Source organism: Lipophrys pholis, assembly GCF_963383615.2.
Source record: "Lipophrys pholis genome assembly, chromosome: 20".
Taxonomy (NCBI): Eukaryota; Metazoa; Chordata; class Actinopteri; order Blenniiformes; family Blenniidae; genus Lipophrys; species Lipophrys pholis.
Window position 1 is genome coordinate 23,836,601 of NC_137648.1, and position 18,211 is coordinate 23,854,811.

General features: G+C 44.2%; 1 protein-coding gene across 2 annotated transcripts in view; it reads left to right on the forward strand.

Annotated features, from left to right (window-relative positions):
• The window catches only part of snx7 (sorting nexin 7), a 47,555-nt gene extending 31,942 nt beyond the window's left edge, over window positions 1-15,613 (forward strand). For both annotated transcript variants that reach the window (XR_013936398.1, XM_080489769.1), the window contains exon 9: window positions 14,266-15,613. Coding sequence is in view for 1 of the 2 variants with exons in the window: in XM_080489769.1 (XP_080345895.1) it covers window positions 14,266-14,346 (81 nt within the window). In the remaining variant the exon portion in view is untranslated. The remainder of the gene's footprint in view (window positions 1-14,265) is intronic.
• The last annotated feature ends 2,598 nt before the right edge of the window (window positions 15,614-18,211 follow it).

An 18,211-nucleotide genomic window follows, 5' to 3' on the forward strand; every position in this document is an offset into this window, starting at 1 on the left:
TTGAAATCCTGTCGTCTACAAATGAACCACCTTCAAATGAAAGAAGAGTGCTGAGACTCTGCATCAGGCTGGATTTGGGCTGTGAGAAGGTTTCAGCTCTGCTGCTCCACACAGTGACGACGGGGAAGGTCTGACCTACATAGGCGAAGTAAATCTTCCTTCAGAAAGGAAACACATCATCAGTTCTCAGTGGGTCAGGGACAGAACGGAGTAGCCTGGTATTATTCCAGTCGGAAAACCTCCATCTGATTTCCATAAAGAGAGTGAGTTCCAGTGGATTAGTGAGCGGGCAGAGATGCTGGAGGAAGAGCTCCAGAGCAGCAGGATGAAATCTCCTCCTGGCTCCAGTGTCTTCTGAGCTCTGCTTCCTCCCGCAGCGCCAGCCTGGAGCTCTGCCAGCAGAGGGCAGCACAGCTTTGCATTTATTTTCCTCACCCTCACTTCTGGAAACAGAAATCCCATTTACACATTGGAGAAAAGCTCAGACGCCACGAAAAGATATGTTCTCACTGGCTGTGTAACGGGACTGGAGAACTCCATCTGGAGAGGCACACATCGCATGATGTTTTTATCTAATGCTTTTATTTGAAAGAAATGTTTTTTTTTAAGTGGGATTTATGAAATATGAGAACAATGAGAACTATTTCTGTTTCATTCCAGATTTGTTCTTGTTGTTTTAAAGGTTTTAATGGCCTCAGTTCTTTATGTGGTTCTTTGCTGTTTCTCCTCTTGAATATTTCACAAATAAAATCTTCATGAATCTTAAAGGTTCTTACGTTGAGCAGTCATGAGCAGATGAGTGTGTTGGTGTTACATGAAGAAGCAAGTGTGTTTGTATGCAGGTGTGTGAATTTGAAACTACTGAGCTGGTAAAGTGAGGAAATCGGTGAAATGAGCTCTCAACACAACAGCAGATATTGATGGTCATTGATGGAGCACAACTCCTAGTCAATGTGTCTGGAGAGTCGGTCAGTATCTCAGTCTGTGTGTCTGAAGGGAGATTTTCTCAACGTGTAAAAGAATCTGTAAACTAGAAATGGGATTTCTGACTCTTTGAAGGGAGCCGGATTTTGAGGAGCTGTTCCTTTCAAAGAGCCGTTCCAAAGACTGGCTCGTTCAGTAACGTCTGAATGTGTCGTTAGTTTTGGTCGTATGCGTTGTTACGGTTACTACCAAGGAGCTTCACTACCAGAGGCATGATGTCATGAAGGGAAAATCTACCAATCTCCTGTTTGAGCACACATTCACTAAGTAGTGAAGGAGGTGAAGGACTTTCTTCACTTTCACTTTCAAACACAGACTGTGGACACACCTTACTGGTAGAAAACCAGTAGAATGTCAATTTGGCATAATATGGGACCTTGAAAGGAAGTATATTTTGGAATATGTTCTTGTTTCTCTGGGCGAAATGTTTATTTGACTTGTCTACACCCGGCCCCACAATGTTGTGTACGTGCAGACTCTGGGGCGTAGCGCCGCCTGATGGCCTGCAGATGGCGTAACTGCCAACGTACAGAGCAACACTCAGCTCTGGCTGTGAGGGAGAGATGGAGGAGGAGGAGGAGGAGGAGACTCGCCTTCGGTCCAGTTTGCCTGGACTCAGTCTGTCCAGCAACTTAAAGAAGTTAAAGCATGTTCAGTTATTCTCTCAAAGCTTAAAGTGTGTGTGCGTCAGGGATTGTGAAATCCATAGTCATAAAAGGCTGTTTGATTTCTGCCCTTCATTCCTTCCCTCGCTGCTCAGGAAGGAAGATCCTCTTGTCGGAGCTCCTCTGGGACTAATTCAGGTGTTTGTCATCTGCACCACGAACGTCTGAGCTCAATGACTCTTCACCCACAGACTGTTGAGAACCAGCCTGGCGCAGACCTCTGATCAATGCTTCCTTAACAACAACGAAAAAGAAACTGAGTGTATTGACGGCAGATAAATCCCCTCGCCCTCTTGTTTCCGTTGCTCGTGTCTCTGATGAAACGGCTCTGAAAGGCAAGTTTGTCTTCAAGCGAACAAAATGAGGTCTGATGTGAGAGCCGGTTGACGAAGCGCCGATCAATCGTTTGCTGAATGTTGGATGACGTCGGCTCTGCCAAACGTTGCACCTCAGCTCCAGTTGTCCTGTTACCGAGTTCTGGACCCACTGCGTGTCAAACTAACTACTGCAACATGTGTCAAGGAGTTTTGTCCCGATCTCTTATTACATATACATTTTACAATAATCTGTCATTCACCGTGTCGTTGATTCATGTTGAGCCAGTTTCTGTTGCTCCTCACTGACCAGCTGTAAAGTCCTGCATGGATCAGGAGGAACTGGGACGTATCAAAGTGGAGCCGTGACTCCTGAACCTTCCCCGATGTCGTCTCTTCCTTCTCATTGCTGCTCTCGTCATACCGACAGGACTGAGGTGGAAAAGCAATTAAAAAAATACAAACGGGCTCTGGGAGGCAGTTTTTACATTATAACTCCACATTTCTGAGTTTGAGTAAATTCAGTGGATGAGTCTCTTTCTTTGTGGTTTTGAAGAATCTTGAGGAGAAAATCTTCTTCCTGATTATGAAATTGTTCATTGAGGGGATTTGATTTGTTGGTTGAAATGATTCTTATCATACATATTCAGAGATTGTTCCTCCCGTCCACACGGCATTGTTTGCAGAATCTTTCTCCTCCTTCACCAGAATTAATTATAGCTCCAAATACCTGCTGCTTTCTGGCACACTTTGAGTCCTGGGAGAGTTGATTCCTTCTGGATCAGCAGCTCATGTTTCCAAATGTATTCAGGAGGTTTTCATCTGAGGAACTCGCTGGAGTTTTAATGGCTTCATACTCGACTGTGTGCTCTCAGACTCCTGCACATGTTTAAAAAGACATCATCCTTTACATTACGTCATTGGATTTATGACAGTCGGAGATCTTCTGGCTGCGATGATATTCCCTCTACAATGTAGTTCATCAGTGAACAGAACACACTCCACTGATCCAGGGTTTGGCTCGTTAGTCGTTTCCCATATCCCAGAAGGTTTTGTAGATGTTATTGAAGTAACGTTCTACCCAGCACTCTGAAATGTTCAGGTTTACCTCCGTGTTGCTCACATGCTCTCTATGGTTCTACACAGTTTAACGAGCAGAACAGCTTCTTCTAGTTGAGTTTTCTTCTCCTTGTTTATTTTTGTATTATCTTCTGGAAAACGATCTCTTAAGTCCTCTTCAGTCTGAGGTGTGGAGTGCTGGTGCTGCTTACTCCGTCCATTGGGGATGGGGGTTAACTGGAGCTGATACATCCTCATCATCTCTTCAGGTCAGCGGCTGCCTTCTGATCAGTCGGGGCTAATTACAGCAAATTAATTTCAGGAGCTCATTTGGCTGAACTCCGCAGTGAAACGCTGCCCAGCAGAGCAGCTTTCAATAAATGTGAATTACAGTCCCTGCAAACAATAACTCTCTTAGTGTCCTACTGGGAGTGACCTGGAACCGGCAGCTCGCTCTTCGCCCCACGTTGGCTTTGTTATTCTGGAGCAGCAGTGGGCTGGCGGGGCCACGGGGCCCCTGAATGATTTATTGGTGCATCGCAGAGTCGGCCGATAAGAATCTAATAAGACACCTGCACCTGGGAGGGATTCAGGAAGAGACGGAGAAACCGAGGGAAGGATGAAGAGGGATGCTGGAGTGGGTGAGGGGAACTTTGTATGAAAGGAAGAGACTTAAAGAACCGAGAGGGAGACTCAGAAATCAGATAAAACCAGGTCAATCTATCCTCTTACTGTAGGACACCTTCAGTACTCCTCAGGAGGTTTTTATCAGTGACACACACAGAAGAAACAACCTGCTATGTTTGACGATTCATGTCCCGGAACGTCTCTAATATGAGGATCTGAATTCATAAAAACTGTATAGAGGTTTCTGGAATATTGGTGCAGATAAACGTCTGACAGAATCTCAGGTTGCATCAGGAATGAACTGTTTTTAATGTCCAGACACGATTGTTGAGTTGAGGAGTGTCCTTCAGATGCTCACCTGGGGCCTCATTTATTAAACTTTACCTAGGATTCCTACTAAAATGTCCGTCCGCCCAAACAAATTGGGAACTATTAAAAATGTGCGTTCACACATTTGCACGCACTTTCCTTTTCTAGATCCAGTCCACCTGGAAGGTGGACACTTCAGGCCCCGCCCCCAACACGCCCACTTTCTACCATTAATGGTCAAAGCAAAGGGCCTCGTCAATATTTTTACATCTCAATCAGCCTGTTGATCGCCGGCATTTGATGCTAAATCCTGACAGAAAAGACCAAGAAAAGGAATTTTACGGAGAGAGAAATAGTGATGGAGGAGGTGGAGGTCAGGGGATGATATTATTTGGTGTCACAGTAGTGGAAGACAAACAAACCATCGGCAGCTCGTCGTCACTGATGGAAATAGTGAGAGAGTCAGAGAGATCAGAGACTGTAGAGGTGGAGGAGAAGAGTCTGATCTGAAGGTGGAGGCCGGAGGAGAGTGACATCATGGAGAGAGTGACGTCGTGGAGGAGAGTGACATCATGGAGAGAGTGACATCATGGAGGAGGGTGACATCATGGAGGAGAGTGACGTCGTGGAGGAGAGTGACATCATGGAGGAGAGTGACATCATGGAGGAGAGTGAGATCATGGAGGCCAGAGGAGAGTGACATCATGGAGGAGAGTGACATCATAGGGGCCAGAGGACAGTGACATCATGGAGGAGAGTGACATCATGGGGGCCAGAGGAGAGTGACATCATGGGGGCCAGAGGAGAGTGACATCATGGAGGCCAGAGGAGAGTGACATCATGGAGGCCAGAGGAGAGTGACGTCCCTGGGGGCAGCACCCCAGCCCACCGCTGGACACCATAACAGCCTCATGGTAGTGACGCCACCGTGTGTCAGAGTGTCGTAGAGGAAGGAGACATTTTGTTGGAGACACAGCAGAACGATAAAGTTTTATCTGTTTATTAAATGTCTAAATTAAATATTTGAACAGGGACGGTGAAAAGACTCAGTGGACTTTGTGTTTTATCCTCAGTCACTAGAGGTGGAGGAGGAGGGTGGAGGAGGTCGTCTGTTCCCACCCTGCAGTCTCAATATTCCAGAAACGTCTGTGCAGCTCCTCCACCGTCCTGGTGGAGATCTGAAGTCTGTTTCCTCTCAAGAGAGTGAAGATCCTTCTCACATTCAACCAACCGTTTCTTTTTCTTTTGATGACATCGTTTGTTTCTGGGCTTTATTTTTGTTCTCTTTTTCATCTGTAAATTCAAATGGATTTCTCTGACTTCAGGTAACCACGTCAGCAGTCTCTCCATGCTTCACCGTGAGCTACGTCCACTCATTCCTGCTCACGCGCAGCTTCGGGTTCAGCTGCTCCATAATTATTCTATTTGCACAATAATTGCCTGTCAGGTTGTGTTTGTGAACCCTGAAGTCACCTGTGGTCACGCGACGTGTTTCCAGCCGACTGAAAATCGAATCCCAGCAACAAATCGGAATTGAGCATCAAGACCTGCGGTGTGAGCGGAGTCTAACGGCGTCATTTGGAAGCTCAGAGCTGATTGGCTGACGTCAATGTAGACACTGCTTGACAGAAACGGAGCGAGTCGTAACAAATGCCAGCTTCTGCGCAGCTGCAGCTCACAGATCAGGATCCAAATGAATCAGGTTGATCACTTACTGGATCACAAGTTTGAAACTCTTCCTGTAGAAGAGGAACTGGAGGGAAAACTCCTGAATGCACACCGGCTTCGGGATTTATCCAGTCGCCGCAGGCTCTGTGCACTCCTGCATTACAGGCCCAGCTCATTCTTGTACGCGCCTTTGGCAAGGCGCAGAGATTACTATTACCAGGGTCCAGTTTATTTTTAATCTGCTGAATCTTCTTCTTCTTCCGTCTGGATTTTTACGCAGAACTAGTTCTGCCCAGTTGGGAGCACGTAAACACAAAGCACATCAAAACGTGCGGAAAATTCGGGGATGGTGTGCTATTATTTTTATGAGCAATGTGGCTAAGCGTTTCCAAAAAAATTCAATATAAAAAATATTTTCTATTCAAAGCGGATGGGAGCCAAGTGTAAAACAAAAACATTCCTCAGCTTCAATGCCAGCTGGCGTCGCCATACTTTCAGCCAGAGACTTGATTTTCATTTCAAAACGTTGCTGCGTCTCGCCTCTATACAGATGTGAAAACATCTTTTTCATTTCTTACACCAGTTTTATTCTGTGAGCCTTTAAGTTGGATAAAGTTCTCAGCCGTTTTTAGAATTTGATAACTAAGAAAAATTTCTTTTTCTCGTCTTCATGGCAACATTTCCTCCTCAATATCATCAAATTATACATCAAAACGTTGCTGCAGGTTTTGTGTTTCTAATGAAGGTTTATATTTGTCTGTAAATAAACAGTTCTCTCTCTAAAAAAGCCTTAGTTTGCAGCACGCGTGTTACGTTAGCAGGCTAACATGCTAACTCGTGCTATATGAACATGCTAACTTAATGCTTTTTAATGTTAATGCTAGGCTAGTTAGCTTAGCAGATTAGCATTTGAGATAAGACCAGATTCCAGGTCGGGTACACCTGGGGAGTAACATGTAGGATTTTCAGGTAGACAGTAGGTACTAGCCTAGCATGCTAGTTAGCATGCTAATAAAGTTTGTTCAATTGAGCTGATATTTGGGGGATGGCCTAAAGGGGCCCACTTTCAACCCCACCCGAGGGTTAGGGTTACGTGTGTTATGTTAGCAAGCTAACATGCTATCTTGTGCTATATGAATATATATGTGCTGTAACGTATACTACATATAGTAGCGGCAGTATTTAGGGGGTATCAGTCGGCAGCAGGAGGCAGGCACAAAAAAAATCTTTAAGAATCTGATTATTAAATATGACTCCAACAATTAAAGCAGCCAATGGAAAACCGGATATTTGTCAAAAGCATGGCTGTTTGTCTCATTTCAGTCTTTGTGACGAATAGACAGTCAGATAAGCACATCGCTGCAGAATGAAGGCAGCCATTGGTGCCATTTCACTCGAGACGTTTGGTGATGACATCTCGAAGGATTTAAACATTTTTCTTCGCTTGAACGCCAGTGACTCGTCACTGCAGCTGTCAGGTCCTTGTGACAGTTCCTGCTTTGTGAACGTCGTCCTCTTTTAACACAGAGCGACAGACAAACCAGGCCGCAGCTTCACTCCCAGGTTTCCCTCTGCCACGGCGTTATGCCGAACACTGGACTGCGCACAGGAAATGATTGAAAAGAAAAAGAAGAAAGCAGAGTGAGAAATGTTCCAATGAGGCTGAGTTTATTAACAACATACATATTTATACTGTAGCTGTCTAATTATGATGTGAAGCAGCAGAGGATCATGGGAGTGGAAGACCCTGCTGTCTACTAAAAGGTTAATGAAGCCTTTTAATACACAGAGATTTTTTTTCCCCTGAAAATAAAAATGAAAAATGGCTTTAAAACATTGGAGCTGTTTGGGAAAAGATTGCTTGAGCTTATAAAGCATTCTTAACATTCAAACACAGAAGAAACTGATTTAAAAATCTGATTAAAAATAATACAATATGGAAACGGACCGACTGTTCCGTTCATGTTGTGCATGTCAACATTGAATGTTTGTGTTAAAAGACAAATATGAGACAAAAATATCAACATCTCATTTCCTTTTCTCTGTGGATCTGCAGACGGCAGCTTGTAGATGAACCCGGTTCGTCTCCAGCAGAGATTCAATTCAATTCAACTTTATTTATAGAGCACCAAATACAACACAGTCATGTCTCGGTGCTTTTAACAGAGAAAAGAGAAAAACCCAACAAATCCACATGAGCAGCAGATTTATTTACAACTGTGGAAAGAAAAACTCCTCCAACAGGAAGAAACCTGTAGAAACCAGAGTCAGAGGTGGAGGCTTCCTGCTGACTGGTTGGGGGGGAGGGGATAGAGGAGAGGATAGACAGAGAGGTAGATTGAGGGGGAAGATAGGGGAGGGAGAGGTGGGGGGGGGGGGGGGGGCTCTGCTGCTCTGCTGCTCTGCTGCTCTACTCTGCTGCTCTGCTGCTCTACTCTCAAGGCAGTGGATCCTGGTGATCCTGATGACGGATGATCAGACCCACTCGTCAATACTCTGGCATTCGAGTGGATTCCACCAATCAGAGACCTCATCTAACCACATCTAACATGGCCAATTCATAGTTTACGTGTCCGTGTTGGTCTGTGTGGCGTAAATATCATCATCCAACCACATGCGCCAGAGCACGGACAATCTAGATTGCTGGATTGTTGTTACGGTGACGGTGAGAAGGCCATCGTTCTTATGGTCTATCTACTCACACGTGCAGCACCAGTAGTGGTGCTTCTGCCATCTACACCCTGACGGAGCCAAAGCCATTTCAAAAAGTTCCACCTTTGGAGTCTTTTGCAAACAGTTGTGTTTTCAGTGGCTCACCACCGTTGTGGTGTAAACAGACAACCACCCGTAACAACAGCTTTACCTTTTCACTTGAAATGGTTACAGATGAAGGTCAAACTAAGTCCAACGGCTCAACGCTGTGTTCACGTCTCCTGGTTCACTTCATACTGGGCAGTAATCAGATTACAGTGTGTTGTATCAGTGGATCCACAGCTTCCTCAAAGTGTTTCTCCTGCACGTCTATCGTGGCCGAGACCTTGAAGGACACAGACAGAGCAGATCCTTTCTGGATTAGCTCAGGTGGACCTGAATGATAGAGGTGTAACTCTTGTGCTCTGCCTCCGCTGTCATTGCCACTGCATCGGTTACCATGGTTACCAGCTTCTTATTATTGACACTGTCTTCTCAGAACTGAAGTAAATCTCAGCTAGTATTTTTAGACCGATTCCACAAAATGGGAATCCTCACGCCAGAAGGAAAATCCCTGAAAAGCAAAGAGCTGCTGGATTAAAACGCTCGATTCTCTGAAGGTTCCCTCGGCGAGCTGCTGCAGTATCATCTATTGTTCCCTGTTTATCCTCCACCGTGCGCTCTGTCAACTGTACCAGCAGAACTCCGCCACAGTTAACATGTATTAACTGTTCTACATATAATGCTGAGCTCACTGTTTGTTATTACAGCTTGTAAATACAGAACATTACTGATAAACACATAAAAAGAGTTACAATAGGATCTGACAGCACAACAATACTGCTTCCTATTATGAAAAGTAACTAGTTACTAGGTAAGGCAGTGTCAGTATTCACAATCAGTGTGAAACATGTGTTTACAGGTACAACTCAAAAAATGAGAATATCATGAAAATGTTCAACATCTGTTGTCACTCATGTCAGAAAGTCAAACTCATATGATCTAGACTCATGACACACAGAGTGAAATATGTTTGATGATGACTTACAGAGTGAAAACCCAAAATTCAGTTTCTCAGAAAATGAGAATCTTGATGAAAAGTTGAGTTTTGTAAAGTCCTGGTGTCTCACCCTCACCAGCTGATGAAGTCCAAACCCCTACAAAGGTTCCCTGAGCCTTTAAATGGTCTCAGTCTGGGTCAGGAGGGGACACAATCATGGAGAAGACTGCTGACTGGACAGATGTCCAGAGGACAGTCATTGACACCGTCCACAAGGAGGCTCAGCCACTAAAGGTCACTGCTAAAGAAGACTGGGTGCGCTTTGCCATACCGTCCCGTACCCTCTCGCCCGGGGCTTCCAGCTTTAATTCTTAGAATTCTTATTTTACTGTCTGGTACTGCGCGACCTGCTTCCTTTTTTATGGCCTAAATGTGCTCAAACCTTCGTGAAAATGTACACACACATCAGATGTGGCGAACTGTTTGAAATTGTATTCTTACTGCTCATGTGTCTGGCAAAATGGCTCCATAGCGCCCCCTACATTGTTTTAGATTTGTAACATCTACTAAGAGCAACACGATCAACACGTTTCACCTATGTCGAAGACATTTGGTGGACATATGTTGAACCAGAACAAAACAGGCCTTCCTCATGAACACATATCAAAATGTAACTATAGTATCACTGGGCGTGGCCGCGGCGCTCCACTGAATATCTGATGGTTCGCCATGAAACAGGAAGTGATGTGTAACTCTGCTCTATATGCTGCAATCTGCCTGAAACTTTACATGCTTGATCAAACACCTCCCCGATCAAATCCATATGCAAACATCCATTCACAGATGAAGCGCCCCCTGCTGGCAATAGTAACGTTTTTTTCGTACAATTTTATGTGTCATTATTAATGATGGCCTTATTAACCTTAGATGTGGTGTTGTGAATGTAAAATATGTTGGTGATGGTTCACAGTGACAATTGTGACTTATGTGAAAGGGCGAGTCCGTGGCGGCCGCCTGAACTTGGACGTGTCTGACAGACACATGTCCACATGTCCACATGTCCACATTGTTTGCCCACATTTCCAGACTGTGACGTGCACAAAGCCTCACCATGCACCACGGTCCAACGTGCAGGTGTGCGAGGACTCCTTGAACGCTGCATGCAGCTTTAATCTATTTTGTCCTTTTTGTCTTTTTTCCCGTCTTTCTTTGTTTTTCCTCTCCTCAAAGCTGTGGCTGTTTTAGCTGCTTTACCTTATTCAACTGCTTTTAAAGACCGTTTAAATTTAAACTCCCTTTATTTTCCTCCCATTTCTTTTCCTTTTTCACTTTTTAATCTCTTTTTTCTTGTTATCATCTTTTTCTTCTTAAGAAACCACACTAGCAGTTTTAATTTAAATGTTGACCATTTCTCCTGCAATATTTTTTCAGTAGTTTTTCCTATTTTATCCACTTTTAGCAGTCCTCAGCTGTTTTTGCTGTTTTAGTTGTTTTACATAATTTAGCTTCTGTTCATCCTGGAGATTAGACCCGTTTTGAAAATGAGTGTGGAATGCAAATAAGATTAAGATGAAAACCAGTTGACCTCCTCTAAGCAGTTTTCTCCAAGTCCATTCATGACGGACTGACTCCTCCCTCTCGTGCCTCTTTAAGATATCTACAGACTGAGTATTAAAATAAAGACACGTAAACTCGGAGTATGAATGAGTGTAGTTTTAACTCAGGCTGTCAGAAATAATGAACGACATGACGAGAAGGTTCCTATAACCTGGAGCAAACTCTCAGTCACAGCTGTTAGCTCCAGAATAAACTGGAATAAATTAGAGGAATGTGAGCTTTTCATGTTAACAGTAATTAGTGTGTATAAACACACACACACACACACACACACACACACACGAGCAGCTCTGCACTCCTCACAGATTCGTGCCTCCACACTCGGTTTTAGGTCACAACACAGCAGCTGCTAGAAGATGAAGCTCTCACTTTATTATGTTCATTCAGCTGAGAACAGCAGCAATATGTCACTCTAAATGTAATCAGAGTACTCTGCTCAGACCTGATGCGAGGGTTGAGCGATGAAGTGAGTCTCTCATGGTCTGTTAAAGTGTGAGGTGTACGGATCCGGTGAACTATTAGTTCAGTGGGATGCTTTGAGCTTCCTGTGGCCGTCAATAGGTTGTTCACGAGGAAAGAGTCTGAGAATGTGACCATGAAGTGAGCAGAGGAGGTTCTGTGTGAACCAGATGAACCTCTGACTGGACTGGGAACGTCCATGTGGTCCGACGGAGCCTCGCACAGTCAGAGCAACACAATGTGGCGTCTGTTCCGGTGCAGTGGAGAGTGAATGGATTCACCTGAGGGAGGTGGGCTCAGTGAAGGATCCACCCAGGAGCTGCTGACCTGCTGTGGATCATCAGACGTCTTCATTGTGACCAACAATCTGGTTCATCCTGCCGACAACCCGGATCCTCTGTGCGTGCGTGCGTGCGTGCGTGCGTGTCTGTCAGTCATCATCATTTTTCATTTTCAGTGTCTGGCTGCGTGGCTTCAGCCTCTCCTGTCATCTAGATAACTGCTTTTATGCCATAAAAGTGAGATTCACTTTGTCAAGGCCTGTGCAACACACACACACACACACACACACACACACACACACACACACAGACACACTCTGAGTTCTCCTGTCAGAGTAATAACGTGAACTCACTGACGAGGAGGAGGAGGTTGGTTCCAGAGAAATGTAGTGTGAGACATTTGAAAAAGCTCCACAGACACTGAGAACGTTTCCTTTGATGCGATCTTCAGGTGGTTTTGTGTTCTTTAGCAGAGCTCTTAACCCTCACGTCATCACACAGACCACAGCTCAGCCCAGTGGGACACGGTCTCATCTTACGAATGAAAGGCTAAAGATGAAATGGGTAAAATGACTCAAAAACCGAAGAAGAGAAAAATAAACAACTTCAAGACTCAAAATTTGTCAAACTGCTCAGTCCAAATCACTAAAAACAAATAAAACCGTGACAAACAGAGGAAATGTATTTAATTATAAAACACAATTGTTTTGGTAAATAAAACAAAAAGTGTTTTTAGCACACCGGCACCTTGAGCCATGTCTTATTTTGTCCAACCCTCGGCGGGCCGGCTCCTCGGCGGCGGCCGCACTCCGCCGGCTGGTTGGGCTCCTGCCTGGGGGTCCTGGTTCGCTGCCTCAGGTCGTGGGGTCCCTCTCGCTCTCCAGGGGTTGAGGTTTGGGGTGAGGGTTGTGAGCGGGCGGGGTGGGTGTTGGTCGGGAGCGGGGGCTGTCCCCCTGCCTCACTCCCTCTGGGTGTACGTCGGGGGCCTTGGGGGTGGCGGCTGCTGTACTCTGGGTCTCCGGGCTTGCGGCCGTTCTCTGCGGTCCTTCGGGTGTCTGGGCGTCGCGTTCTGTGGCCCGTGTCCTGGGGTGGTGACGATCTGGGGGGCTCCGCTACGCCTGGACCAGATCTCAGGGCTCTTTTGGTAGCCCCACCTGCAGGGTGAAAATCACTCTGACTTGACAAGACCCACGAACGTGGAGAATCCCCCCAGAACTCACTGGGCAGAGCTGGAAAACACTGGTTAGTTATATCTGTCATCCTGGTGGAGATCTAGACCACTGGTGACATTGTAGACCTAACACTTAGTGTACACACACACACACACACACACACACACACACACACACGAACACACGACTAAGGGAATAATGCAGTTCCCTGTGATGATTACAGGTGACACCTTTTTAAGTCGAACTGGAAATCCTTCAACCTCGTTTAAAACTCACCTGCACACCTTAATTTGATTTTGTTATGGTCTAACATCAAGGATGAAAAAAAAAATCAAAATAAGGTAAAACGGCAAGAATAGTAGAGAATTGATTTTAAAAAAAAATAATGCAGGAGAAATGATCAAAATATATTTAGTAAAATTACTAGTTTAGCTTTTTTAAGGAAAAGACAAAGGAAAGAAAGAATATGAGATGAAGATAAAAAGAAACTGGTAAAAGAGAAACAAAGGAAAAGGAAGAAAGATTTTGGAATAAAAATAGAAAGAGAAAAGAAATAAGCACATTATAATTTAAGAAAAGGTACAAAGGAATAGAAAAAAGAAAGAAAGGAAAAAGGGAGAAAAATGAAGAAAAAGGGAAATAATTGCTACGATAACTAAAACTGCTGTAACCATTGGGAAACAGAGCGGCTCCAAATAGCTAAAATGCTAAGATGCATAAAGTAAGACAGGAAGAGCCATGACAAGGAAGTCCCTAAAAAGGGCCACAAATGCAAGATATGTTTAATTATATCTAAATTGCTTCTGTGATGCTTCATGAATGAAATCTCAGTTTTTGTAAAATAAACATAAATCTTTTATTTTTTCTTGACATGATTTCCATGTTTTGTGGCTCCAGGCAGACCTGGTTTGGTGTGACATGCTGAAAGTGGCTCTTTTGGTCATGAAGGCTACAGACTCTGTTCTAGTCCTCCTCCATGGTATTCTCAGTGTCTGTATGAAGAAAAGTCCTCCCTGTATGCAGATGACGATGTGGTGTATGGCAGGAAATGTTCACTTTGAGGAAGAAGAGCTGCTAAATCCTGAAGAGTGAGCAGCACAAACACTGACTGAACATCTGCTGCAGTGAAAGTTTTTACTACGACTGTTGTGGTCATGAGTCTTCAGAAAAGTTTCCCAAAAGTTGCACTCTGGAAGCCGCGTTCCATAGTTCCAAATACTTTTCTTGTGTAAACCAGCAGCCAAAGTTTTTTCAAGATTCTCAAACTTTGCCTTTAAGATGCTGGAGTCTTTCTTTAAAGCATGGAGAAGATTGCTGTTTGTGAAATGGCGTCCAGACTTCAGTTTTCTTCACATTATTTGAGTGTCGGGTTTTCTTCGTCTGTCCTGATGTCTTGTCCCGTGTCCTTCTGTCTTTCAGTGCCTGGCTGTGTGGGAGTCCTTCCTTCTGTCTCAGAGAGTACAAACCACTGAGATGAAGGACGAGGACTACGCCTCCTGAAGCAGTCCCTGTGCCATCAACCAAAAACCACCAAATGAAGACTTGAACCACTGTCCACGAACAGAACAAGCACACTTTATCTCTTTCTCTACAAATCTCTTTTTCTGTCTCTCTTGCCAAAATGTTTTCCAGTTCTTCTCCATTCCAGTGATAATTGAAATCACTAAAATGAAAACTTGACCAGAGCAAGACGACTGTTTACGTTCATCCTGCATGAAGCCAAAGCTTCTTCTGCTAACTGGGTAGACCACATTTCCCACAATTCCAAGAGAAGAAGCCAAACTACCGGGACTGGGTCCAGTGCTGCAGCTCATCGGAGCAGTAAAGTCATCCACAGTGTATGAAGCTCTGTGATTGAAGTTAGTTTTCAGGTTAAATGACTGAAATTAACTGTAAGAAGACTTAAAAGGACGTTCCATGAAATGGGACAGAACCTCTGATGCCAACGTTGTCACCAATGTGCCATTGTCCAAGTGTCCACAGAGATTTGAAACGGTAGTTTATCAGTCACATTATGAACCCAAAGCTTCACCTTTCTAACAAGCCGTAACAACCTTTAACAAAGTTCAGGGACACCAAAGTTCTCACAGAGTGGCAGCACGTCTCCTGCAGAACGTTTAGTCAGGACGGAGATCTAGAGCCAAAGTTCTCGCAAACGACCAAAAACTGTGTGTACCTTCGCGACCATTTGGGACCTGGGAAGTTTTGTTGGTACTTTTGTCTTCCCAACTTATTTCATTTCATCTGCTGCGTTCTCGTCACCTGTAAACTGAACGGACGTCCAGCCTGGGACTTTTTTACATCAACTTTCGACTCTTTGTACGGAACAAAACATTTTCTGGGATAACGCCACAGAACCCCTTGAAGGTTTGTGTCTTTCTGGAAAGTTGATTTCTTGCTGGATGTTTGGCCTGATGAACACCTGAACCATGTTCGTACTTTGAACTAATGTCCACCTTCACTTCCTGTTTGTCCACCTTCACTTCCTGTTTGATCAGTGACATGAGAGAATGAATGAAGGTGTTCCATGTTTTTTGGCAACATTGCTTTCAACTCATTTTTAATCTGCCTTTAAATATTCAACGGAGCAGCTTTAAATGTTTGTTGACAGAGATTTCAAGTTTACAATATGATGAAGACGAGTTTTCTAACTGATCACTACAAAAATCATTTATACTGAAATGATCATCTCTCTTTATTTCTTTTGTCCTTATGATCTGAAAGGATTTTGAGGTGTTGTACTAATAATAAAGACCTGAGACTATGAGCTGCCGTGTCTTCTTTGCAGTGACAGATGTTGAACGCTCTCACAGAACAGAGACTCGTTTTCTTTCCTGTGTTCATCCACAACAGCCACATTTCCTCTTCAGAGTGTCACATCCAACACTTTGACATCCAGATCCTGTCAGGAAGCAGAAATAATGAACGGCAGTGTGTTTCTGGTGGAGCACACACACACTGATCACGGCTCGGCAGGCAAATGAAAAGCTTAAAGGAAAAGGATTGAAACAAATGGCTGAGCAGTGGAAGGGTTCATGCTTATCTACAATACAGAGGAAGTGAGAAACAACTTCTACAACTACAGTTTGTGTCGGCAGCTTTCCTCCTTTGGATTCAGAAGATAAACTTTTCTGCAAAAGCTTGGAGGCCAACTGATTTGAAGTCTGACCAGACGGACAACCTCTGTCCAGAGTGCAGGATTCAAGAACAAACCACAAGAGACGGAAGTGGTCGTAACTGGAGAGGAGATAGAAGGGATTTCTGCAGCTCCAAAAGACAAAACACAAGAGACGCTCATTCAGAGGGCCGCTTCCCAGTCTGGTCCAGGACCAGGACCAGGACCAGGACCAAGACCAAGACTGCATGGGAGGCCTGCTAAAGCTTTGTCTGCTCCGAGGTGGTCAGGAGTCGAAGTTACATGTCAAACAAAACCATAATCACTTTTTTCCAAATGCTCTTAACCAAACAGGAATGTTCAGAGTCGGTTGTTGAAATAAAATGTGCTCCTTGGTCTTAAACGGTACAAACCGACCACCAGAACACACTGAAGACGTCCTCCCATATAAATCAAAGCCATCAGGTGCAGACAATCACACACGAGGAGGGGATGTCAGGAGGAGCCTGAAACCAGAGACCGTTCGACCCCATTGACACAGAAATGTTTTCAAGTGAAAATGCTGAAAAAAATGTACGTTTTGGGTTTCCGTTTACACGACTAAGGTCTTCAGAGCCACTGAAGACAAAACTACGAAAACGCTCCAGCTCTATCGGCATGTAAACCGGCGAAGACATGACTCTCTGGAAGCGCTCAGTCTGTCTCCTTGTTGATGACAAACACTGCTACTGCACATGTGCACCAGCGCCATGGTCGAGAGTTCTTCTGCACATGCTCAGTAGGTGTAAATGGAGCCTTAAACTCTCACCAAAAGAAAAGAAAAAACACGAGACAAAGCATGAACTATTTAATGTGAAATTAATAAAAAAATGTTTTTTGTTTTTTTTTCACATCAGGATCAATCCGAATGCAGACATCTGGTTTCAGAGAAAAATATTGATCTGCACATCACAAATGTATGGAAGATAAACATTAGAAATCATGAAGAGATGCTGGTACAAAGAAAGAAGCAGCCTATTAGCCGAGATTTATTCTTATGAGTCACTTTTTAAAGCTTTAAGCCGGAGCCAACACAAAGTTGCATCAATAACATGAACATTAGCTTCCACTGTCGCAGTACAACATTGTACATTCCATCTCAAAGACTCACGAACAGGATGTGGACAAAGAGCCTGATCAATGACATCTTGTGTGGGATTACTGAGACGGGCTCCTCAGGATGAAGGCAGCACCTGAGAACAAGAACATACTTGTATAAATATAAAGCATGAAAATACCCTGTCTTCATCTTACTGTTTGTGAAAACAATCATTCAAGACCAAAATACATTCAGTGACATGAACTGGTACCGGGTGGTGATAGTATTCATAGCTACAAATATACAAAGTGACTCTCATCCTCCTGGTTGATGCATGTGAAGCAGCTGTAAGATGACGGTGCAGAATCCCAGAGATACTGAGGCTTTACCAAAGGCCAATGTCCCGTCAGTCTCTACTGTGCTGCAGAAAGTTATCAGCTCATCGATGGTTGTGTCGACTAGGAAAAGCTCCGGCAAAAGTTCAGAGGACGTGATTGAGAAACAGAAGACGGCTTGAAGAAACTTTGGGCTCAAAACTGAAGTTTCTGTCACAGTCAACAAGAAATTCAAAAGAACAGAAGAGAACGAAGAGCACCACAATCAGAACCAATGAAAAATACTTGCCATCCTGTTACCACCCCTGTTACCATCCTGTCACCATCCTGTTACCATCCTGTTACCATCCTGTTACCATCCTGTTACCATCCTGTTACCATCCTGTTACCATCCTGTTACCATCCTGTTACCATCCTGTTACCATCCTGTTACCATCCTATTACCATCCTGTTACCATCCTATTACCATCCTGTTACCATTCTGTTACGATCCTGTTACCATCCTATTATCATCCTGTTACCATTCTGTTACGATCCTGTTACCATCCTATTATCATCCTGTTACCATCCTGTTACCATCCTGTTACCACCCCTGTTACCATCCTGTTACCATCCTGTTATCATCCTGTTACCATCCTGTTACCATCCTGTTACCACCCCTGTTACCATCCTGTTACCATCCTGTTACCATCCTATTACCATCCTGTTACCATCCTATTATCATCCTGTTACCATCCTGTTACCATCCTGTTACCACCCCTGTTACCATCCTGTTACCATCCTGTTATCATCCTGTTACCATCCTATTATCATCCTGTTACCATCCTGTCACCATCC